This window comes from Genypterus blacodes, unplaced genomic scaffold (genome assembly GCF_046128005.1).
Source record: "Genypterus blacodes isolate CSIRO-AG114 ecotype Tasmania unplaced genomic scaffold, CSIRO-AGI_Gbla_v1 ptg000032l_1, whole genome shotgun sequence".
Classification (NCBI taxonomy): domain Eukaryota; kingdom Metazoa; phylum Chordata; class Actinopteri; order Ophidiiformes; family Ophidiidae; genus Genypterus; species Genypterus blacodes.
The window spans coordinates 455892-481289 of record NW_027466845.1 but is presented as its reverse complement, the minus strand read 5'-3'; the positions used below and the strand labels follow the sequence as shown (position 1 = coordinate 481289).

The following is a 25398-nucleotide window of genomic DNA, read 5'->3' as shown; positions in this document are numbered from 1 at the left end:
TTCACGAATAAACCCATTTTATTTCATATACAAAATACTGCAGGTATAAAAATTCTGTCTACAAATCATGACATCAATGACATAAATGTAATTATTGTAGCACAGTTTTCTCTCCCACTTCAACACACCTGGACGGTCACGTCTACATACTGGCTCTCTGAAGGCACTTTGAGTTCTGAAGATTTAAGGCTGAGCTGAGTGGAATCACAAAGAAAGTGAAATTCAGTTTACACAGGAATAAAGAAATGAGAAGAACCAGAACCTGGTGTCGTACAGCATCTGCATTACAACGGATCAACTACTGATTTAAACACAATGAAACCAGCGCTCACAGTACTGAAACTCACTGCTCTGAGTGAAGCAAAGTACCAATGATCATTCAGTAATGCTACAGTTGGAATATACCACTGTAAGAAATATGTACCTTTATTTTACACAAATGAGACAGCAACCCGCTTAAATAAATCTCTATCTCCTCCCAAATTGTGTGTTGAAATATGATCACAAACTAAGCAAACATATATAAAAATAAGTGCATGCACGATGACAAAAGTTTCAGCTGGTGAACTTTCAAAACTCCAAACAGAGAGTTGGATTTTCCCGACCTTCCCTTCAGTCCTCGCCTGGGCTGCTGACAGAACTATTTACAGTGTGTGACCTCGACAAACTGACACATCGAGGCGCGGTGACGTCACACCACCAGGTTCAGTCGCGTTTCCAAGTCTCCCCCGTCTTGCCCGGTCGGCGTTTAAAGGCGCTTCCCAGCCCTCTGATGCCTTCACGGCCCCGTGACGCCTTCACAGGCTTCGCTCGCTGACTTTAGGAACACGTGCGTCGTTATTTGCGTACAGAATTCATCAGGCACATCAACAGCGTATACAGGATGACTAACAATGTACAGAAAAGAACAAAACAAGCATGAAAGATATACAAATTATGGACATACATTGATATAAAAACATTAGTGCAAAGTTGTACAAATACCAAAAACAGCATCAAAAAATGTACAAAATGTGTAATAACACTGTGCTTTAGCCAAAAGCATGGTTAGCCTTGGGTACCTCCATCAGGCCCGTACCTCCGGTCTACCTCACCACCTCAGATGGTGTGTACCCACTCCCCCCGCCCACTTCTGACCTCTGCCCCCGTCCAACTGAGCCTCAGCTTCCTGAGTTGTGAGCGTTGGATCGTCGGGGCGTCCACACACGTCGGACCTGTCCATGAGGATACGGTTGCATTGTCTCGTGGTGCTGCGACGTACCAACTGTTAGGAAAACAAGAGCTCCAGGAGGAGATCCAGAGGTCTGCTGGAGCGCTACATTACGCTGCCATACAGCACTACTGTGCGGTCTGCGGTCTGGTTTGCCAATTAATTCTTTCATTATGTTGGATTATTGCTGGAACTGGTTACAAGAATTTCAAAAAGTTTTTATAAATCTCAAAAGACTTGTTGACATTGTGGAAAGTACAATGTTTCAACAAGATGGCAGTGATAGAGAGGCGTAATGTTCCGGACCCTAAATACATCGGTACGGTCCGTCGTACGCTTGTTTCAGTCAGTCTGTTTGTGTTCACGTGACTCAGTGGAGGAGAGACGCTGCTGCTCGGTCCGGTCCAGTTGGTCCAAACCTGAAGATGAGGACGTGATCTCAGCTCGTCTTTGTCCTTGGCTGCAGTCGGCGTCTGTGAGTCCTCTTTGTTTGCGCTGAATGAGGATGATGATGAAGCTCCTGAGTTGGTTGAGTCGTACACAGTGGCAGTGTCTGAGCTGGTTCCGAGGAAGACGTATTGATCTGGTAGCTTAGTTGTATTGGATGAGTTCACCACGTTGTGTTCCAGGTGGCCAGAGGTGCTTTGTTCTTGGCTGGGAATGAGTGTGTGATTGTGCTGCAGTGTGTGTGGGCCACAGGTAATATGTGCTCGAAACACGTTCGCTCAATGTTTGTGTGTAACAATGTTCCTCCTGCTACAATGGATGGGAGCATAAACTGGTTGAGGAAAGGGGGGAGGGAGGAATAAAAAACATCCCGAAACCTTCACTTCCTTGGAATGCCGTCGGCTGTGTGTGTTTGTGCAAAATGCGTATTGAGGGCCTGGTTGAGTTTCGGTACCAAGAGGCAGGATGTGGATTTTTGATTGGGCTGAAAGCTTGACACACACTTGCCTTGACTAGTCTTGTGTCAGTCAGTTTACATGTGAATGTCTGTGTGTGTGTGTGTGTGTGTGTGTGTATGTGTGTGTATGTGAGACAGGATTGAAGCCGTCACTGCCAGGTCATTTTCCTGGACCCGTCCCTGTCCTCCAGCAGCTCTACGGTGGGAGTGGGCGTGGGGGTGGGGATGGGCGTGGAGCGGCAGGACGGCTGCAGGGGCAGCGTGGCCGTGGAGGACGACACCGGCATGTCCAGGCTATCCAGGGAGTCGGACAACGCCAGGCGGTTGGTCTCGTGCTGGGGACAGAGCACGTAGCGGTTGGGGTTGGGATGGTGAACCTCCACCGTGGTCACAGAGTCCAGGCCCTTCAGGCAGAGAGGCGAGGTCACGCCCTGGGGGTCGCGGCCCCCCACAGCCCCCAGCTCGGACGAGGACTCCTCCATGTTGACGTACAGGATCTCGTCCGGGTCCTGCGGGTCCGGCAGATCCTCCAGAGCTTTCTCCAGCTCACAGCGCAGCGCCTCAAACGAAGGACGATCCTTAGGACTCAGCAGCCAGCAGGAGAACATCAGGGCGTAGCTACAGACCACACAGACACAACCATTAGATACTTTACACACTCAACAGACTTTTTGGACAGTAACTCTTCTCTGCGTTCAGGGCTCAGACACTCACATGCTGTCCAGGCAGTCTGGAGGCTGCTTCAGACGGTTCCCCTGCCTCAGGTAATCGTAGATCTCGCTGTTTTCCACCCCGGGGTACGGAGTCTGGCCCCGTGTGGCGATCTCCCACATGGTGACGCCAAACGACCACTGAGGGAGAGGAAGAGGCCACACACACACACACCTTTACACACACATGAACCAGCACTGTGCAAATTCTGTGTATTGGAATAATGTTTGTCAAGCTACGTTTAATACAAAAACATTAGGTCGTTGATTAAAAACTCCAATTATAATTATAATAACTCCTTTATATCGGCAATTGTTCAAGTAGACACACACACACACACACACACACTGAGCTCACCACGTCACTCTTGGTGGTGTAAACGCGATCCGCCAAGCTCTCGATGGCGATCCACTTCACAGGCATCTTGGAGATGCGGCCCTGTCTGTAGTAATCTCCATTGTAGATCTTCTTGGAGAGGCCAAAGTCGGCCACACACACGTTCATGTTCTCATTCAGCCTGGGAACGACAGACCAGAGTGTGTGAAGGAACGGAAAGAAGGAACGAGAGGGCGGAAGGGAGAACGCAAACGGGAAGCGAGAGAGCGAAAGCAGAAGCAGCAGCTGGGACTCACATGCAGTTCCGAGCCGCCAGGTCTCTGTGGATGAAGTTCTTGTTGCTAAGGTACTCCATCCCCCGGGCGATGTCCGTCATGAACTTCACCAGCATCTGGGACGGAAGATACTGCAGGATGGAGAGGAAGAGGAGGACTTACAATCTGACTTATCTGAGCAGTTATTCACCTTTTTCCTTCAACTCATCTGTTACCATGGAGATACCCCCAAAACAGGAGATTCTCTTCTTAACTATAAACACTTATACATTGGACACTTAACGAAGCTTTACTTAAAATAAATGTTTGTTTGCTTAGAAGCGTACAAGTTTGCAGTGCAGTACAACTTCTGACTGCTAGTTCTCTTTCTGTACACTAGGGGGCACTGCAGGCCAGGTGTTTGGGTCTCTGCTGCTTTGTGAGGCTCTCCGGTCCAGAGGGAGTGAGACTTTTCGACACTTTAGTGGTTTCTTGAACGCTTGCCGGGGAGTCAGAGTTGTTTCGACATTCTGCTGGGAGCCTTGTTTTGATTAACGTCATGTTTACCGGCCTCCTCCTCCGCTGGGACACATTGCGTGGTGCAGCTCCTCCGTTCCAAAGAATCACATCATCCGTTAACAGATAGCACATATGGGCCTGTTTTCATTATTTCAGCCTGCAGGGTGGAGCAGCACTGTGACCTTTGGATCGCTGTGTGCTGACGGAAGTTTTGGTGGACTTAGAAACTTCTTCCATTGTGTGTGTCTGTGTGTGTGTGTGTGTGTCTCAGTGTCTCACTCACCACTGGACAGTCTCCCAGCCTGGAGTAGAGCAGGTAGCTGTGCAGGTCCCCGTGCTTCATGTAGGGCAGGATGACAACGGGGGAGGGGTAACCTTCACTCTCCACAGTCTGCAGACACACACCTGAACACACACAGGACATCCATCTGTACCGGCTCAACACACACACATGTATACGTACACGCTGTGCACATTCAGGGCTTAACTACAATTTCTGTCCTAATCCCAAACGCTTACATAACTCAGGCTTAACTCTCGCATTAAATGAAACTGTTACATTTGCGAGTTGTGTCTCCTCAAGGCGCCCTGTGGAGTTTACTGCCTTGTTTACTTATTTTCTACTTAGTGTTTGTTTTTATTTGTAGGTTAGATGAGGGGGTGCAGGCATCAGGTGGCTTTAGAGCTCTAATGATCGTTCCATATGAATGTTATTGATGCTTTAACGCGTTTCACTTTGTTTGTCTTACCCAGCAGCCTCATGACGTTGGGATGGTCAAACTCCTTCATGCAGGCAGCTTCCCGGAGGAAATCTTCCATCTCTGTGCGGGTGCAGATGGCAACTGGAGAGGAGACGGAGCAGAGGTGAGTTGTGGTGTGTGTGTGTGTGTGTGTGTGTGTGTGTGTGTGGGGTGCTACAGCCTCACGCCGGCTCTTGTTCACAGATCAAAGCCGGCGCCATCTTTCACCTTTTTAATTTTCTCTCTGACCCCAACAACAGAACGGCCTCTGGCCTGAAGATGAAAGCCTTCATTGTCGTGGCTGCTAATGAATTTAGCTGCGTACTTACTCTTCATGGTCTTCACAGCCACTTTGAGAACAGACTCCTCCTGAGTCAGCAGTCCCTCCATCACTGAGCCAAACTCCCCTGAAGGCAGAACAGGAGAACACACACACACACACACACACACATGAGTGAGCACCCAGTTTTCCAGGCTGGGAATGTTACTGAGTCATCTTCTGGAAGGAGAACATTAGCAGTAGCAACACCACAATGGAAGTTATGTCACAGTAAATAATTATTTGTAGTTCAATGTGTGTGTAGGATGAAGGCTCAGATGAAGAATGATCCCCAGAGGAGCTTTAAACAACTCAAGAGGCATTAAGTGACTGCAGAGCGTGTAAATGATTAGCATGTATCTGCTACACGTTAACACAACGCACACAGAGTATAAAACCTGAGTGTCTGCTAACTCTGTATTCAGAATTCATCACTTCCAACTCTAAATTCTCTTTTCTTAAACTCACAAAATGCAAGACTGTGTTAACAAAATCTGGATCTGTAACTAGGTCATCCAGTAAAGGTAGTGATGTAAAAAAGTGCTAGCAAAGTTCCTGAAATTGTACTTTAACACGTTGTAACAGTAAACAATCAGAGTGCTGCGCTGCCTCATCATAAACTGTGACCTCAGCTCTGTGTGTGTGTGTGTGTGCTAGATAAGACCTGAGTGTGTATGTGAAACACCACACACTGATATCAACACGTGTCCCCCTGTGTGTGTGTGTGTGTATGACCGCTCCACACTCACTAACCTTCTCCCAGCGTCTTTCCCAGGGTTAGTTTATGTCTGTCCACCATCACGTCTTGGAGCTTCTGCTTCAGCTCGTCACTGATGCCCAAACTGTTCACTGGGGAAAATAAAATAGGAATTTTAATGACGCACAACAAAAAAACACTTTAATGCGCAACACAGAAACACAGAAACACAGAAACACACGCTGCTTCTGCTGTCGATCCAAAACCGCAACAACACACAACAACAGAAGAAAGCGTTGAAGAAACTGTGTGCGGAATTATTCAGAGATTTTACGAAGCTGTAAAAAACATTTGAATTGTTCTTTTTGTTAAAACAAAGGGAGAAAGAATGGAATTTAAAGCGGCCCTGACTTTTTATGATTATTGTGAATTGTACAAAACATTGTTGCAAACATTCTCAAGATGGTACCAAAGATTTAAGGAGGAGAGGAACTAAAGCTTTCGTGCCTCGAGCCAAAACTCTTTGCCACAGTGTTTCTGAAGGGCTGAGGCCGTGTGAGAAGGTTAAGCTCTCTCCCATCGTCCCTCAGCCCGGAGACACGATCATGTGACCTTCCTCAGAGGGAGCAGCAGGTGATGAGGTCAGACGCCCCCTGTAGGATCCTGTGCTCACATCTGGACCTGGATGTCAGAGGGAAGGAAGCATCTCTCTGGGAGAGCCCCCCCCCCCAGCCCCCCCGCCAGCTGCTGCCTCACTATCAATCTGCCACGCGACGCACAGCCATGTGCTCCGGCCACAGGCATGTTCCAGCTCCGCACTAGCGTGACCGGCTATTACCCAACACGCTGAGCCGCCGGGGGGTTTGATTTGTTCTCGAGAGCGCCGGTCGTCATCGGGATCATAAATCCCTCCGATCTCCCTCCTCCTCTCTCTCCCTCTGTACTCTCTCTCCCCCCTCCCTCTCTCCCTCATGCTGCTCTCCTCTGCCTGTGTCTCTCCCCCTCAGTCTCTGTGTGGAGGCGACATGCTGAGACTTGAGTTGGGATCTCGACCCCCAGCCAGCAGGGACGATGTCGGGACTTGAATGCGACCTTCCTGTGAAATATGATTCTGTACGCTGCCTGTACAGGTATGTGTGTGTGTGTGTGTCTAAGCACGATGAGCCGCCTGCTCGGTAACCCTGAGGGACGTCTGTCTCACTGCCTTATGTCCCCTGTCTCACATCTGCTAACGTCTAACGAGACCAGGGCGCAGACAGAAGTGAGTTTGGAGCTTCAGGTGGAGATTCAGCTTCTTTTGTTGTTCTTTTACAAATTCTGCCCTTTGTGTTTCCCCCTCTGGTCCAGATCTCACACGCCACAGGCCACAGGGCACAACTCTCACTTTTGTCTTCATTCATTCATTCACTTTGTCTGCTGTTGGCTCCGGTCCAAACACTGCATCCTTTGAACAAACAGGAGAAAATCCAGAAGCGTCTGAATCCTGGACTGTGATTGAGAGGACAAACATGTAATCTCTTCTTCTCTTTATGTCTCAGTGAACTCCTCCTCTTCCTGTGGTTTGTATGCATCTTCCTCTGCGTGTGTGCGGCAGCTGGCTCCTGCTCGCTCGCTCGCTCCACCCTGCGTGTTCTGGAGGATCCTGGGCCTTCTTAGCAGCATCCAGGGCTGAACTTTGACCCGCAGTGTAAACTCAAATCCAATTCCTCTGCTGTACAGAACAATTAGCTCGATCACATTTGGCACCGCTGCACGTTACATGGTGACATTCTTCTCCTCTTCCTCATCCGTCATTCTGATGAATGGCGGCTCTGCGTCGTGTATTATTGCATAGTTATGGAGGAATTCCACATCTTTGCACTGTAAATCACAGGAGGCAGAGATGTACCATGGAAATGTAAACCCAGCCGGCCAGTCACGCCTGATTTCACACCAGACCACTTGTTGACCTGATTTACAGTAGGCGATCAGACTGAGGCTCACACTGTGTAAGGCTCAGCTGACTGAGCCGCTCTCACAGCTGTGGGGAGCAGATTAACCTTTAGGGATTCTGTGCTGTCGCCTCTGATTGACCTCTGACCCCCTCCCGTAAACGCAGGGTACAGAGCTCAGTCTGCCATCAAAGCCGCAGGTTTCTGCTGAGTCACGCCCGCAGCCTGACAGGGGAAGCGATCGTGTTGCGTGTGTTGTGTCGGTGTGTGTGTGTGTGTGTGTGAGTGGGGGCAGACGCAGGTTTGGGCGTGCAGCAGGACGCTCGGAGGGTCGGGTGCAGACAGAGGAACTCACATGTTGCTTCCGTCGTCCTCCGGCTGTAAGTACGGCGAGCTCGATACCGAACCACCAGCTCTCCGCTTTCCATCATGGGCTCAAACGCCTCTCTGTGAACACACACACACACACAGTATGAGAGGTCACCGCAGCATGGAGAGTAAACACAGCTGAGCCCATGACGTCATTCCACAAACAGATGTCTTCTACTCCACACAGATACTTCTGATTCTCCAGCAGTTCACTTGAGTGTGAGGATGAAGGTGTGAAAGAACTTCAGATCAAGAGAGCAAGACAAAGTGCTGATGAGAGAGGAAACGATGATGTCGCTGCCAGGAGGAAACCTTTGATCTGCAGAGTCTTTCAAATGAGTTCAAGAAGGAAAAGAAGGAAAGAAACGAAAGAGAGAGAAGAGGACAGAAAGTGGATCTCCGATTTAGATTTTGTCCAAAAAATGAAAACAACAAACTACAGCTGTGAAGCAAAGGAAGTACGGTGAATATTGGAGTATCTGCTGTGTTAGTTTCCACCTCTGGTTTGCATAAGTGAGACAAACAGGTCACACACACACACACACACACACACACACACACAGAATGCTCTGGTTTGGCCGGGACATGGCGTCCCTCCCTTTTCACCCACACACTCGCTCTCCCGCTCCTACGCACCCGAATCGAGTCTCCTTGCGTCGCAGCTTGGCCACGTAAACAGCCATGAGCACGGCGATCGCCACGGCCGCCGCCACCGCCATCACAACGTACCACCAGTGCCACGAGAAGGCCTGGGGCGACGACAGACCTGAGGAGAGGGAGACAGGCACAGGGACAGAGATGAAGGTTTAGACATGTGGGGCTTTTCAGAGGAAGTGAGACTTCAGGATTTATTTGAAATTGTGCAATAAGATACAATTTAAATGTTCATTTTCACTTCCTGTTTCTAGTGTGTTTACCTGGGAGCTAAAGATCAAATCCTGCATCATATTGAATTAGATTCTTACAAAGAGGTCAAGTTCCGCAAAATGTGTAACCTTTTTATTAGCTTTAATCCCAGAGGAGTGTGTGTGACACTGAGTGAAACCTTGTCTCTCTGTTCCTGTTGTTGTGATTGTCTGTCTGGCTCAGTTAGACTCAGCAAACAGAGACGCTCCTCTGTTCCTGCCTGCTATAAATATTTATGATCCCCCCCATTTACACCCCCAGACCCCCAGACCCCCAGACCCCTAGACCCTCCTCCCTCCCTAACCCCTCTTCCTTCCCCTCCTCTGGTCTCTCAGCGATCTTCTCTTCTCTTTTCTCAGTTCCTTCCTCTTTCCCTCTCAGGTTTGACAGGAAGAGAACTCTGAGGCTCCTGATTAAGAAGGAGAAGTGTGTGTGTGTGTGTGTGTGTGTGGGGGGGGTCACAGTGAGCTCACTTCCTCCCTCACTAGGTCACTATGTGTCCATCAGAGGTGTCAAAGAGGAGCAGAGTGTGTTTACGGGGTTGCGAGTGCAAAGCTGGTGACTCACCTCTGGATTTCTCCATCTCTGTGGGAGGGAAGAGGAGAGCTGAGGTCAGAACTTCATCTCTAAAGTATCAGAATGTACACACAGCAGCTGAGGCCTTCTTATAGAAGATGTTCTGCCTCACTCACCGGGGGCGATGAGGGTCAGAGTCTGCACGGGGGTCCAGGGCCCCGGCCCCGCCCCCGTGTAGGCGCACACTCGAAACGAGACGTTAGACAAGGGGACGGACAGGTTGATTGACAGCTCGTTGTCCAAACCGCTGTCCACAACAACCTGTCAGCAGAGAGGAAGGAGGAAGGAGGAAGGTTAGACTGAAGCGAGCAAGAGAGTTTGACCAAGCCTGCGTCATGACAGTTGTTTGTGTTGTAACTTGTGTGTGTGTGTGTGTGTGTGTGTGTGTGTGTGTGTGTGTGTGTGTCTCTAACTTAAACTTGGAAGGTCAAACTTCAGATACATACTTTCTTTCAATACTGAGGAATTTCCTAACACGATCGAAAGAGCTGAGAACACAGAGCTCAGCACAAAACAAGACACAAAATGTGAAGAAGGAAGATAAACAGTATACATCTAATCTCCCGTGTAGCACCACTGTGCATATTGAGTGAAACTGCCTGTACTGTCTCTTGTCTATGTGAACGTGTTGTGGTGTTTTTACGTCATGGAGGCTTTGCTGTGTGTCTATCTAATCCCAACTACTCATTACTACAACAGCACGAGAGACAGATTACCCAGAATTCACTTGGTGCTTCTTATGATAGTCAAGCAGGAGAGCTGTGAAACGTTTCCCTGGGATGCGTTCCAGTCTGTATGATTAAGTGGTTACATCTCCTTCCATTTGTATTCCAGTTTAAAGCAAAGAGGTGTGTGGTGGTGAGGCTCCGCCCCTTCGTTTAAATGAACCAATGAGATCGTTCCTGCTTCAAATCTGGGCTTGAATCTCTCCTGAGCGTCTCGTTCCAGACTGACCTGCTCGGTGTTGGGGGTGCTGTACTCCACCGTGTAGCCCTGCAGGTCCCCGTTCAGCTTCCCGGGGGGCCCCTCCCACGTCAGCAGCACCTCCGTGCCGTTTAGCAGCCCGCTCACGTTAACAGGGGCGTAATCCGGCACTGCAACACAAAGAGTTACACAACCACGTTTAGATCTGGCATGTCGGAGGATTAGGAAAACATGTGTGGCTCAGGGGTCACGGAGGTGAACATGTCAGGGGTCTGTGGGTACGGTGAGGAGGAGGAGGAGGAGGCGGACGGTGGGCGAGTGGGCGAAGGGCCAGTGGGCTGAGGGGGGGAGGAGGGGAGACCAGGCCTGTGTTGTTTTGACAGCCTGGAGCCTGGAGGGTGTGGATATCAACAACAGCTGGAAGGGAGAAGATGTCAGAGAATGCCGAGAATTCAGCTTTATAAAGACAAAAAAAGGCTATTTAAGGGCAAACACACACACACACAAACACACACACACACACACACACACACCCACACACATACAGGCGCCCAGATTGAAGAAGAAGAAGAGTTGAGAAGCCAGAGCAGAGGCGCCCCTTTGCCTCAGCACGGTCGGGTGAACACACACACAGGAGGTTGCTGAGGGCCTTTACACTCCTCCGTCTCTGCCCTTCACACACTCTCACACTCTCCTTTCTCCTCCGTCCTCACATCTCTGCCTCGCTCTCTCTCTCTCTCTCTCTCTCTCTCTTTTCTCTAGCTCGCCTTTTTGGAAAGGAAAAAGGTCGCTGGCAGCAAAAATCGCACCCAGCGGACTGAAAACTTACCCGGATAACATGCTGGAAATAGTGTCAGGAATGTGTGTGTGTGTGTGTGTGTGAACGAGCAAGAGAGAGAAAGAGTGTGTGTGTATGTGTGTGTGTGTGTGATTTAGTTTTCTGTGTGGAATTAGAATCCAACAACTTTTCTCCATCAGAGACGTTTCCCTTTGTTTTCCCAGTCTGAGTTCAGGCTCTTTGTCTTTGCCTCTCGCTCTCTTTGGAAGCTTTGAATGTCGTCTCTCCCTCGCTCTCTCACACACTACTGGGACACCCACACACGCCCACACCCACACACCGACCCACACACACACACATACAGCTAGTAATGTGAGTTTGGGAAACATGGATGATGTTATCAGGAAGCGTTTGGCGGCTGATTGTTTCCACATGTGCTCTCTGCTCTCACTGCCAGTGGCAACACAAAGTGCCTCCAAGTCCGCTTCTTTCCAGCCGTGCGTCTCCACCTCTGCCCCGTCATCTTCCTCCTCCTCCTCCTCCTCCTCCTCTCAGCCCCCCCCCTCCCCTCCCTCCTTCGCCTCCTCCTTTCCAACTTTCCTCCTCCCCGCCCCGCTCCGTTGGAACGCTCCTCTGGTTTTCACGGAGCTGTTCCCAGTTCAAGCAAACAGAGGAGTTTAATGTGGACCAGAAAGTTCTTGAGAGGGGGAAAATGAAAAGATTTGGGAGGTTTCAGAAGGAAAAAGAGATGTGAGCTGAAGTGCAGAGAGGGGAGGAGGAGGGAGGGGGAGAGGGAGGAGGAGGAGGAGGAGGAGGAGGGAGGGGGGGAAGCCTTTGTCTTTCACATTAATGCTTTCCAGGCTTGGAACGCTTTTCAACTACAATTAGTTCACAACAGTAAAGGTTAACATCTGCATACGCGCCAGACTACTGTGCTCTTACTTTCTCTCTCTCTCTCTCCCTCCCTCTCCCCCTCTCTCTCCCTCTCTGTCTCTCCCTCTCTTGTCCCTGTGTGGGTCAGTGTGAGGATGGAAACAGACTCCCGTCCCTCAGCCAGGTCGTGACTCATGAACCTCATTAGGATCTGAAGTCGCCGCCTGTTCTCCACAAATGAAAACAAACTCAGCACTCAGACAGGAAACATCTTCCCTCGGTCGGTCACACGGAACAAATGTCTGTGCCGTCACAAACGCCACAAGCACCTCATCCTCCTCCTCCTCCTCCTCTTCCTCTTCCTCCTCAGCATCCACCTCTCTGCTAACAGGGACGCCGGCTGCTTTACTTTGGACCGCTTTCTGTGAAATTGAGTCGTTTAATGGTTGTGGCTCCATTTCTGCAGGCAGGAGCATTAAATGGGATTAACTGCCACAGCGTGTGTGTGTGTGTGTGTGTGTGTGTGTCCATGTGTCATGTTTTCATGACTCACTTCCATACACTCACAGTGTGTGTCAGTGTCCTGTAACTCCAGGCTGTAACTCATCTGTGTGACGCGTGACTCCACATGTGTGCAGCAGAGATAAACATCGCCTCTGTTTAGGCGTTCATGTCGCCTGCCTAGAGTTCAGTCAGTGGCCACTTTATTAGGTACACCGGCACATTCCAATGAGCTTTATATGGTCAGTCTCATCCTCTTTATGCATTGATGTGACTGGAACTGTGTTTTTTTCTGGGATAATTTTAGGAAGTGAAGGGAAAATAATTGACAGAATGTAAACATGTGTAACGTCCAATCAGTGCAGCTTTAGGTTTAGTGGGGTGACGTGGGTCGTGTCACTTCCTGTCCCGCTGGCCTGGACTGTCCCCTCCACTGGTTTCCCATCCTCTGGGGGAAAAGCATTCTTTGGGAAAATAGCTAAACTTGTGTTTTTCCAGAGCGCCCCATCCCTGTTTCCCTGCTCTTCCATCCCTTGCCCAGTCCCACCAGCATCCCTCTCTCTCTCTCTCTCTCTCTCTCTCTCTCTCTCTCTCTCTCTCTCTCTCTCTCTCTCTGGGTTTCCCACACTGCCTGGCTCTGTGCTCTGTGCTCGCTCGCTCTTTTCCACCCGCTGGAAAAATGGAATCGCAGGTCATCTGGGGTCACAAAAGAGGCAAGAACGTGACTTGAAAGACGGAAAAGAGAGAGAGAGAGAGGGGGAGAGAGCGAAAGAGAGAGAGGGAGAAAGAGAGAGAGCTCGTTCTGCACGTTTGGAGACGCAGGAAACAAATTCCTCAGCAGGATTTGAAGCAGGAGAGGGAAAATTAGCACTGGGCTGAGAAAAAGACCTCCATCCGTCCGTCCACTGGATGGAGAGGAGGGCGGATATGAGATGAAGAGAAGCTCTGTGATGAAGGTGAAGAAGAACTGCTGCACAGACACATCTGAGTACGGTGACACACACGAGACCACAGGACTTTAGCTTCCCCAGCAGATCTGTGTGTCCAACATGGAGCCGTGAGAAGGATCACCTCCTCTCTCACTCTCTCTCTCCCTTTGACCTCTGACTCTACTTCAAACTATCTTGGGCCTACAGCTGGATCATCTTGTTGTGTTTGTCTCCCTCTGACTTATTCAAACCTGCAGAGGAGGGAACTGCAGTGAGACAAAGTGTTCAGAGAGGAAATCACAGAATCTGGCAAGAAAAGGAGAAATTTTCCACCGAAACGAAAGAAATGTTGTTAAATGAAGAAGAGAAACTTGAAAATCCTGCAAGTCTGACAAAGCCACTGTGTGTCCTTCTCCTTACAGAGACCAGATCAAGGAGTCCTACTTCTCTCTTTCTCTGTTTTATGAGAAATGCTACGTGGAAGTGTTTTCATCTCATAAGCAGCTTCCATTACAGAAAGCCCTGTCATGTCTCTCCTGTCTCTCCTGTCTCTCCTGTCTCTCATGTCTCTCCTGCCTCTCATGTCTCTCATGTCTCTCCTGTCTCTCCTGTCTCTCCTGTCACTCCTGTCTCTCCTGTCACTCCTGTCTCTCCTGTCTCTCCTGTCTCTCCTGTCTCTCATGTCTCTCATGTCTCTCATGTCTCTCATGGCATATCTGTCCGCTTAGTCAACACTGTTTCCACCGCTATTCATCCCGGGCTCCATGCAGCATGAGCTGGCATGGAAAATCCCACCTTGGTTTAGAGTCAAACACACAGCAGCCCAGCGCTACGGTTTGAACGGAGCGCCGCGCTCCTAACTGAAGCCTTTCACCCACATTTTACCATCCACCCTCCTCCTCCTCCTCCTCCTCACTTCACTTCCAGCCCTCTCCTGCCTTCATAGTTTACATTTGAACGCAGGGTTGTAAAATCCAGAGCGGCACAGTGACTGGTGTGTGTCTGGCACCGTCCTTCATAAGCAGGAGGCGAAGTGAGGGGGCACAGGAAGGCGTAGTCTGCCTCACACAGCAGCGTAACCTGATGCCTCCATGTGTTTGGACTCAGTTAAAATCAGGCTGAATGTGAGGACGGGCCGCAGCGTCACACCTTCACCTCCAGGCTGGGGTCAGGGAGGAGCATCCAGGGCTCAACCAGGTCACTCAGGTGGAGCATTCTGGAGATATTTGTCATTCTCTTCTCAGGCACAGTGGCCTTTAGATGAACCTGTTTGAGCTCAGGCGCTGAACAAGCCTCTAAAGTGAATCATCATCAAGTTAGAAGTGAAGTTAGATACAAATCTGTGTTTCCTGTGACTTTGTCCCCTGACTGAGGGAATGTAGAGAGACACTGTGCCTGCAGTTACCACGGTAACACAGTTCGATTAGGAAATCTACCAGATGTGATTGTGGCAGAACCAGGTGTTACCATGGTAATGACAAAACAGGAGTGAAAGACTTAACTAGAAATCTTAAGCAGCCAGAAGGAGTTTCCCCTTCCTGCCCGAGTGTGTGTGTGTGTGTGTGTGTGTGTGTGTGTGTGTGTGTGTGTGTGTGTGTGTGTGTGAGGACACCTGGACTTAGATCAGGCAGCAGCCAGATCACTCAGCCTCGACCTTGACACACTTCAGAGGACTTGATCACAGACACACACACGCTCCTCTCACCTCCTTCTTTGGTGTGCAGCTCCACCCAGGGGGTCCACTCAGAGGGGCCCTGGCTGCTGTGACAGGCCACCCTCACAGCGTAGGGGCTGTGGGGCTCCAGGCCCTCGATCAGGTGGGTGGCGGGGGGGATGTTGACGTTCTGGTTGTGTATCATCTTATCCGGACCCTCAGCTGAGTACTTGGCCTGGAAGATGGAGACAGAAACATCAGTATAACTTCACTTATTATGCTGCTTTTCAGATCGTGTGCTTGGATTTCTTCTTCTCTTCAAATAAACACAAACATAAAGTAAACATAAAGGAGATAAAACATTACTTTTTGGCAAACGATGAGACGGCAAGGAAGAACTAACTTCAAACTGCTGTCTTAAGAAAAAGCTCAAATCTGAACATGTACTGTGTGTAGAGAGTCATTTCTGTGGACGTAAGCAAACGGCTCCAAAGGACATGTGGCTGTAATTATGAACGACATCCTCACTATGAGACACAGTGGAAAATGGAAATCATCAGAGCCACTTCTGTTTCAGATAAAGTCCTGCTTTCATGCTGATGACCTAAAATAATATCTGAATGGTTGGAGAGGAGCAGAGGAGCTGGAGTGTGTGTGTGTGTGTGTGTGTGTGTGTGTGTGTGTGTGTGTGTGTGTGTGTGTGTGTGTGTGTGAGATGAGGCTAAGCGGGGGTGAGGTCATTATGTGTTAATGGGCATAAAATCCTGTAAACTCTGCTTGTTTGTTGCTTTGTTGTCGATGTGACTCAGGCTCAGTTAAGGTGCACAGAGAAGCAGAAGTCATCAAGGATCACAGGCAGAAACCTGCCGCCTCAGCAAATCCCACCGCTGTAAACATTTAAAGAGGAACACAATTTGCTTTGCTGCAACAATCTGAGAGAAACCACATGAAAGTGTCCGGGTCGGCACGATGCTTCCCTGCTGCACCGCTCAGTGTGAAGCAGCCGGGGTCAGAGAGAACACACACCTGCACACACTGAGCGAGCTGCTACACACACACACACACACACACACACACACACACACACACACACACACACACACACACACACACACAGAATAAATGATCATTGTGAGTGTGTGAGCAGGTGCTATTAAACTAAACACTGTCATCACTATCACACAATTTGAGATCCACTCAGAAGTCCCAAGCAGACAGACTGGTTACTACTCCAAGTTAGGTGGTGTGATCACTTGGAATGTTGTACATGAATGAGGAGCGTGTGTGTATGTGTGTGTGTGTGTGTGTGTGTGCGTGCGTGTGTCAGGGAGCAACAGTCATTCCTGACTCATTGAATCAGCATCCAGCCTGTAAACAAGCCGGCTTAATGTGACTGTGACAGCTCAGCCCTGAGTCACACTTAAAGCCTGCGTATCCTTTGTATGGCGCCGACTCCAAATACCTGCTGTCAGAGCCTCTCTCTCTCTCTCCCTCTCTCTCTTTCTTTCTTTCATTCTCTTTCTTTCATTCTCTTTCTTTCATTCTCTGTCTTTCTCTCGTTGGTTTCAGCGACACAATAACATCTTTCAGTTCTCTGGCACGGCAGCTCTTTTCATGTTTCTCTCCGCCACACAATGAACTGTTAAATTCAGATTTTGCCCCGTTTCGCTCCAGCCGGCCCCTCGGCTCGTTCCCCTGTGAGGGGGTGACGGGGCGGCGGGGGGAGAGGGGAGGGGGGGAGGAGAGGTATGAGCAGCGGCTTTATTAGAACCAGACGTTTAGGGGTGGTGCGGCGCTGCTGCCTGCTCCAGGAGGAAAACGTTCCTCCTCTCGGCTCGGCCACAGAGACGAGCCGGTGGGAGAGAGACACCGGCACAGAGCGGGAGAGAGAGAGGGAGTGGTACTACATAAGATTAGTCCAGGAGGCCACTTTCCCAGAGTGAAACTTGATCTACTGCTGCATGAATAAGGCAGGGAGGGGTGGAGGATGAGTTTAGAAGAAAAGAAAGGCAAAGCCCTCTTTTCTCTAAAATCAGCCTCGTAAAAAGGTGAAGCTCTGCTCTTCACAAATCAGGGCCAGGTCTGGAGATCAGGAGAGAGATGTGTGTGTGTGTGTGTGTGTGTGTGTGTGTGTGTGTGTGTTCAGCGTGCAGTGGTTTGTTTCCTCTGCTTCTCTCTGGCTTCACAGGTTTACCTCCCAGTGTCTCACCTGGACAGAGCAGCGGATCAGAGGGTAGTCGCCTCCAAACCCGGGCTGCCAGGACAGACGCATGGCGGTCTGCGTGATCTCCACCACGCTCAGATTCTGAGGCTGCGACGGGAGAACTGGACATAGACAAACAACACAAAAGAGCAGATCATTAACCTGAGCTGTAAACAATACCACCATCTTAGAAGACAAAGAGGCCAAACGCTTGGTGACACGTACCGGTGATGGTCCCAGAGCCAGATGTTGCCACACCCTTGCGGTTGTGGGCCTCGCAGGAGAAGGTGCTGGTCCGGTTCAAACCTGAAACGACACACGGGTGAGAAACGGGACGACGCTGCATCTTTTAAAACCGCCAGCCCCCTTGGTCAGCAGGCTGAGCTGGACTCACACAGCTGTGAGGAGAGCAGGAAGATAACAGCTCCCATAACACGGGTGAAGGAGTGTGTGTGTGTGTGTGTGTGTGTGTGTGCTGACCAAGAGCTCAGTCTGTACAAGTTCAACAAGTCATTAAGTCATGAAACAGATCACAGATGAGGAAAGCCCCCACTGGGCCAATCAGAAGGCAGAATCATTCATCAACATCAGTCGACAGCTGACCATAACAAACTGCTTCATAATGAGAGAAACTGCCTCTGATGAGTTTTCACCAGAGTGAAGTTCAAACACTCTGACCTCAGTGGAAAGTTGCATCATGTCTGAAAGCTGTGACGGAGAGATCATCTGGGAGTTCCACAAAACTCCTTAGACTCTTTTGTTTATCAGATTTAGCAGCAACATTGTTTTCCCGTGTTTGTTGCTGTGAGGTGCTGAGGTGTTTTTGGTTTCCAGGTGTGTGAGGCCGAGCAGCAGCTGCTCTCAAAGGGCCCCGGCCCCTCTGAAGGGGGCAAAACACTGTGACACACACACACTGACAATCAGCACTGAAAGAGTCCTCTGACACTGACACTGACTCACAACTGCATTCCTCTCTCACACACACACACACGCACACTGGAACATGTGACATGGAGTTTTTATCATGGTTATCTAACACTCCAATGTTGTCACTCAGCCACAAACTGACACTCGAACAGAAACACACAGTGTGTCGCGCTGCGCCGACAGCACCAAGCTTCCATTGTGCTGCGGCCGGAAAGAGAACAGGGGGTACGATCCCTGGGCACGGCGAGGGCGAGAGAGAGAGAGGGAGAGAGAGAGGGGCTGACCACTGACTGCCTACACGGGTCAATGAACTGCTCATCAGGCCACCTCGTGATTGCGCCACTCTCCTGTCTGTCTCCTTCCTTCCTCATGAGCCCGAGCCACAACACAAGAACCCTGAGCAGACGGCGTCATGATCGGTCAGCGTGAGGCATTGAGCGCTCCTGAGCACGAGAGCGCACACACACACGCGCACACGCACACGCACGCACGCACACACACACACACACACACACTTCCTCAGGCCGGGGCTCACTTTCTGTTGCCGTTCTGTTCCATGATTTGAGGAAACGCAGAAAAACAACCATTTTCACAGAAGTGGACAAAACGTACAGAGACGATGGAGGCGGAGGACAGATGTGTGTGTGGATGTGTGTGTGTGGTTCTGTGCATATTAAAGGAGAAACACGGCGTCACCTAGCCTTTAGTGGTTGGTTATGAGTTTATAGATCACTGTAATCTAATCACGTTCTCTGTTTTGTTAGATTTGATCTGTTTGTGTTTGCGTTGCCGTCGGCTCCTCACGGCTCGGCTGGAACGGGCTGCATGCCATTTCTCTTTATGGTCCGACGGGCTGAATATTTATGGTTCTGTTGGTTTGGGCAGCTGTCCATTCCAGAGCTGTGAGTGTGTGTATGAGTGTACATGAGCCGCGCAGCACCAGCCGACCCGCTCCCATGAGTCAAACCAGATCCCAGAAGCCCCAAAGACGTCTCCATGCCCGTCCTCCTCCTCTTCCTCCTCCTTGTCCTGCAGTCTGACTCAGCCCCTCCTGGCCCGCCCCCCCCCTACCAACCGGACTTTAAACAGACCGTCTCTTTCTGGAGGGCAGCTGTGGTTTTGCTTTCAAGCAGCGACAGAAGCCTCCTCCTTTCTCTCCCTCCGGCTTTTATCTCCATCCTGTCCTCCGCTCCTCTATTTTCCAGCCCTCTCTCCTTTGTGCCTTTGGGCCTGCTGCTCAAACTTTGCCCGACAACCACACGACCACAGGGCAGCTCCTCAATAGATCCGGTGGCCCAGAGCCAGCGGTGCCCTGCTCGCTCTGCGGGCACGGCGGTTACTTGGCGGCGGCGTTAAAGCAAAGGCCGGGATCGGGAAAGTCTTTGAAACGCTTCAATTATAGAGGAAGCAGGAGGGATTCAGAGGAAACACAGAGGAAGCTGACAGCATCATCATCATCATCATTTTACTGAACCATGACCTAATGTGTCAGATCACACCTCTAAGCTAGGAAGTCACAATTTCTGATGCACCACAGGCTCATCAACACGCCACCGCTCCATCGTGTCAACAAATAATGACACACTTCCACATCCAAGCATCCACAGCCACAATAACAACTCACACAGTAGTCCTGTTTCTGTCCATGAATGAATCAGTCCAACGTTCACTCCCCTCTAAGATTTGTTTTGGTTTTCCACTCCTGAGATAAACATCTGGGACTCTGGCTGGAGACATTTTTTTAACGTTAATGTTCCAACTCTCCCCCTCCTTGACTGTTATCTGATGAGTGACTCTGATGCTGTGGAGTTCAGTGTGTGTGTGTGTGTGTGTGTGTGCGTGTGTGTGTGTGTGTGTGTGTGTGTGTGTGTGTGTGTGAGCTGATACCTGTGAGGTTGAGTGTGGAGGGTGACAGGGCCACCGGGTCCATCAGCGTGTTGAGAGGGGCGCCGTCCTGCAGCCAGATGACCCTGACCGGCTCCGGGGGTCCGTGGGCCACGCAGCGCACGCTGAGAGAGACGTTGGCCACCACGGTCATGTGGTGTGGCTCCACAGAGAAGTGAGGCAGGCCTGAGGGACAACAGGCCTCTCTTAACACTCCAAACAAAACAGGCTGTGGCCCTGGGATGGAGCCTGATGTTCTATGATGCCAGAGAGCAGGAACACAGTGGACTCACCCTCCAGCTGGATGCTCCCCTCCTCTGACAGAGTCTGGTGGCTCTCTGACAGCACAGCACAGCGATACGCGCCCATGTCAGGGAGCTGGACCTTCTCGATTCTGTTAACACACACAGAGGCAAAGAGAGGTGTGGAAAAGCTTGAATTTCAAAGTCCAATCATGTGGGATTAAACCACTTTTTGGGTTGTAGTTCCCCCGTTGCACAGTAGGGGGTATGTGGAGTAGGAGACAGGTGCGGATAGGTGAGCCTGTAATCAGAGTGCAGGTGGTGTTTACCGGAAAAGGTTTACCGGAAGAGGCCATCACGTCACCGTCAGCTGTGATCTGTAGCGCGTGAGGGGCAGCGATGCATCGAACCGTCTGATTGTTTGCATGTAAGTTGGGACTCAGTATAATGTGTGTGTTCATCTGTGTGTAACTGTGGATCCACGTGTGGTTCTACACACATTACTACACTTCAGTGTCACAGCATGAAGGTCAGAAGCTCCAGCAGCTTCACCGGCATCATACCGGCACCATGTGATCTAATGGTGTTGACTCACACATTCACACACACATTTTACTTTTAATCCACGATGTTTCAACCTAAAACCCTGGTTGCTTGAAAATATTCTTATTATTTAATTTGCCTAATGACGGCACTTCTTTATCTCCACTAAAGCTCTGTGTGATTCTAATGACGTCACTGTGCCGGTTGTGCAAAGTGACGTCATAACTATAAAGACTGTAATGTGTGTCTAGATTTCCATGGAGACACGTCACTCCACAGCTGATCGCGCTCGCTGTATTTACATGCAAAATATGCGCACGGAATTTTAAAGCGATATTCTAGAAAAGCCTCCTGATTCTACAAATCAGACTTTAAAACAGAGAGATTTACACTTTAATCGGATTAATTCCCTAAAAAGCTCTGAGTTTTCCCCAAATAGCTTTAGAGCCGCAGCTTCCACCTGTGCACACGTAATAGACCTGACCTTTCAGAATAAAATCCCTCTGCTATTTAGCAAAACATGAGAGGAGAAGCTCAAACACACGGCTTAGGGGTAAAGGTTGATGTTATTTCTATACACTGAGTTAAACTCATGCGGTAATCTGCTTCATCATGTCAAGTTTAGTGACCCCGAAGAGGAATTTTATTTTGAAATCACCTTTCTTCTTTGTATAGTGACTGTCCTCAGAGCCCAGACCACTTTATCACACTAAAGCTCTATTTGTTTGTATTAAGTTTAAGCTTCGGTCCACTGTGGTGTCTCTGCTCACATACGTCTCCCTTTACTGTTCACTTCCTGTTGTTGTTTGGACGCTGGCATGACTTCCTGCCTACCTGAGCGTGCTGATGATCATCCAGCTGTTGCCTCCTACAGGCACTTGTATCTGGTTGGTGTCGGCGTAGTCAAGTAGCTGTCCGTCTCTGAGCCAGAGCACGTCGGGCGGGTCCTCCTCCTCGCCCCCTTTGCCCCTCAGTGTGCAGTGCAGGGTCACAGGCTTACCCAGCGAGGAGATGACAGTGATGGGACTCCGAGCAAAATCCAATTCTATAAAGAAAACCCAATAAGAGTCAGGTGGAGAAGAACTTGACTGGAAATTTAATAATTATAAATAATCCCAGGGTTCAGCAGAGAGCTTTGACATGGAGCTGATCTGTGAGGAAGCCTTTAATGATAGACTATTACACCACACATTTACTCTTTGTACAATTGTTTAGTTTAACAAAGGTGACATCATCGTCTTAATGTTTTGAATGACAGTATTCTTACTCATCCAGGCCTCACAGCAGCAAACCGGATTCACGAAAAAATAAATCAAACAATCGTTAAAAATGCCACTGGAGCGCTCTAGAATATTTTAATCAATCCTTAAGTCAGACCAGGATGCTGCTGTTATGATTAAGATGCCACTCTGCAGCTAATGAGCTTCATTTGCTCTGATTAATGTGTGTATTAAAGGTCAGGCAGGTGTTTGTTGCTGCCATTAGCGCCGTGCTAAGTGCAGGTGAGCCAGAGTTTATCCAATCTGTCCCTGATAGCGGGGGACTGACCTGAGACGGACAGAGCTGATATGGGGACAATGAGCCGGTTGTTGTTGTTGGAGGCCGGCTGCTCCGACAGTGTCAGAGCACCGAGAGCTCAACACAAACGCACACACAAACACATTCAGGCCGCTTCTTTCCTCAAACGGCCGTGATAAGCCTGAGAGTCGCCTGCCAAGATGTCTGCAAATCTGTTTAATGTCAAACATGCCGGCCCGAGACGGCGGACGTAAATATCCGCCTGTTCTTAACTCTGACGGCATCCAGCAGAAATGCAAGGTATTCCCCCGTAGCTGCTGCTGGGAAAGAACGCACGCTGTTTAGAAGATAAAAGAGCGGTCGCAACCTTGAGCTCCGATTCAGCAGCAGCAAGGCGGCGAGGAGGCGAGGCGGCGTAGACTCATGGAGCTCACACTGCCTCTCCTCACTGACCCGGGCCTATAAAGACTTTCTCAAGCTTGTCAACCTGCCCTTCTCGTCTGTTTCATGGCTGACCTTCCACCTCTATGACCTCGTCACTGTGACCCCAGAGGGCGCCGGCTCACATGAACACCCAGAATTCAGACTTGCTGCAAACTGAGTTTTTGCAAGCAGACTTGTGCAGAACTCTGGTAGACATCAGGTGACACACACACACACACACACACACACACACACACACGTAACCCAGCATTCAGTGTGCAGCAAATGAAGGGTGAGTCTTTGCTTGGCAGCCTCTCTGTCTCCTGCTGATTGTGGCATGAAGACTGGGTCCACCTTCATCTTTAAGCTCGGCTGAGTTCTTACAGAAACCTGCACGCCTCTGACTTGTGTGTCTCAGGCGTGCACTGAACAAACCTGTCCTCTTTTTCCCTTTCTCTGCTTCCATAAGAATAAGCTTGTAAACCTTTTATGATAATGCAAAGTCTCTCTGTGTGTGTGTGTGTGTGTGTGTGTGTGTGTGTGTGTGTGTGTGTGGCCGAGCTCCAGTGATTCACTTGTATCTTCACTCTGTGGTTCCCCAACATTCCCTCAGTCTCACACTTTTGTTGTTGTTGTCTCTCTCTCCCTCTCTTTCTCCCTGGTCACTACTCCCACACACACACACACACTCTCTCGCCCTCAGAAAAGCTCAAATGTTAAATGTCAGTGGTCGTGCACATTCCCAAAATACCCGACACAGTCCGTGCATTTATCCTCCTCGCCCTCCCTCCTTTTCTCTTTCTGCCTTTTTAGCTCCACATCATTCAGCTCGTCCATTCAGCGCCCCGACTCTGCCCTTTTCCATTTAGACCCTTTTCATGCCATTCTTTGGATTCATCGCTACACATTTTGCCACCTCCCCTCCCGACTCTTTCTCCTCCGCTCTCGCCCCCTTCTTCCTCATCCATCATTTCCCCTGCTTGAGTCAGACCCGCTCTGACTCACCAGCACTCCCCCCCCTCTCTCTCTCCCCACACACACACACACACACACACACACACACACACACTCCCAGGCCCCCAACCATCTCCACATCTCGGAGATGTCTGAGAGCTGATGCATCACCGTCCACACTTTTTTGGAGCCATCAGTCTGAGCTCGTAAATCACAGTGATGTCCACTTACTTCTGTCCCTCCTGATCTCACATCTGCTGAGGCCAGAGGTAGACGTCATGGACTTATAATGGTCAAAACACATGAGCGGACAGGTGGAGGCCCCCCGAAGGAACACTAATGCACACAAGTCACAAACTTTTACTGTTTCTGTCTCTAAGTTTTTCTAGAAGGAGCAGCAGAGTCAGACGACGGATTCCAGAACATTGAGAACAGATCTGATCCTCCTAACAACACGGTTTCCCATCTGGGCTCTGGAGAACAAACTCAGCAGTGCAGCTATGGAAGAAGCTGCTCTTGCACATTCTTGTGAATTCACTTGAAATACACTGTATCGGTCAGAATCCCACAATATTCCGGAAATTCCACGACCAGCGGGAATTCTGGTTTGGGATTCTGGTTTGCATGCGTCAACAAACGTCCCAACCACAGTAAACACCAGTGAGCAGGCAGCACTGGTTTGATTTCCCAGTTTAAAGGGTCACAGAGGAGATCAGAGCTGATAAGGACACAAAAAGGTCCAGAAGACCAGACCTTTCAAAATAAAATACCTGTCGCCCCCCAAAACAACAACAACAACAAGATCAGCTGGTTTCTTTGAATTATTAACAGTTCCTCAAACTAACAACCTGATGTCTGTCTAAGTTTGAGGTCTTTTTATGAGCCAGATGTTGACGCTTTTTGCTGATGCGGTTTCTCTCGCGACCCCAAAGCAAATTGATGTAATGAGTAAGAACACAGAGGATCAGAGTCCCGGCAGGTCGGGTTGACGGCGGCCAGTTTACCTGTCAGTGTGCCCGCCGCCTCCGGCCTCCAGGCGGATAGAAGGACGGTGAGGAGCCACAGAGCCCCCGCTGTGCCGCTCATGGTTCCTCCTCTGGGGAGAGAGAGACGAACCTCTGGAAAATCACGCCGCGTAAAAGAACAGAACACACTCGGACTCGGGGGGGAAAGTCCAAATCACTGCATCTCCAAAGAGTCCCAAAAGGTTCGGACGATGATCCACAGATGAACCGAGCCGGACTCCGGTCCTCTCTCAGCTGGAGAGTCTGAAGACCTCCACAGGCTTCGTGTCGCTGTTGTTCCGATCGATCCGGAGACTTTCAAACTTTTAGAATCCTCAGAATAACGCGAAGCGACAAACGGAACGACGCGAACTTTTTCTTCTTCTCCTCCTTCTGACGCTGATCGGGTTGTTCGAGTCCGAATCTGTTCCAAGCGACCCGGGGAAGTTTGTTTTGCTGTTTCGCTGCGATCCGAGTCTCGCCGGGTCCCTCAGACTCCCTCTCTCATCCCCCTCTCGCTCTCTTTTACTCCTCTCCCCCTTCAAACAGGATTGAAATTCCTCAACTCG

At 49.9% G+C, this 25398-nt stretch overlaps 1 protein-coding gene across 1 annotated transcript; it reads right to left on the bottom strand.

Annotated features, from left to right (window-relative positions):
* Window positions 1-25398, bottom strand: axl (AXL receptor tyrosine kinase). The gene is made up of 20 exons (XM_076145971.1): window positions 24830-25398; window positions 21765-21975; window positions 20439-20539; window positions 20149-20331; window positions 17560-17640; window positions 17341-17456; window positions 15183-15366; window positions 10427-10566; window positions 9589-9733; window positions 9464-9481; window positions 8627-8756; window positions 7977-8068; window positions 5747-5842; window positions 5004-5081; window positions 4684-4776; window positions 4218-4339; window positions 3458-3567; window positions 3183-3342; window positions 2829-2965; window positions 1-2732 (listed from the first exon to the last, which is right to left on the bottom strand). Exons 1-20 carry the CDS (start codon window positions 24909-24911, stop codon window positions 2264-2266), a joined length of 2748 nt encoding a protein of 915 aa, XP_076002086.1. The 5' UTR covers window positions 24912-25398; the 3' UTR covers window positions 1-2263.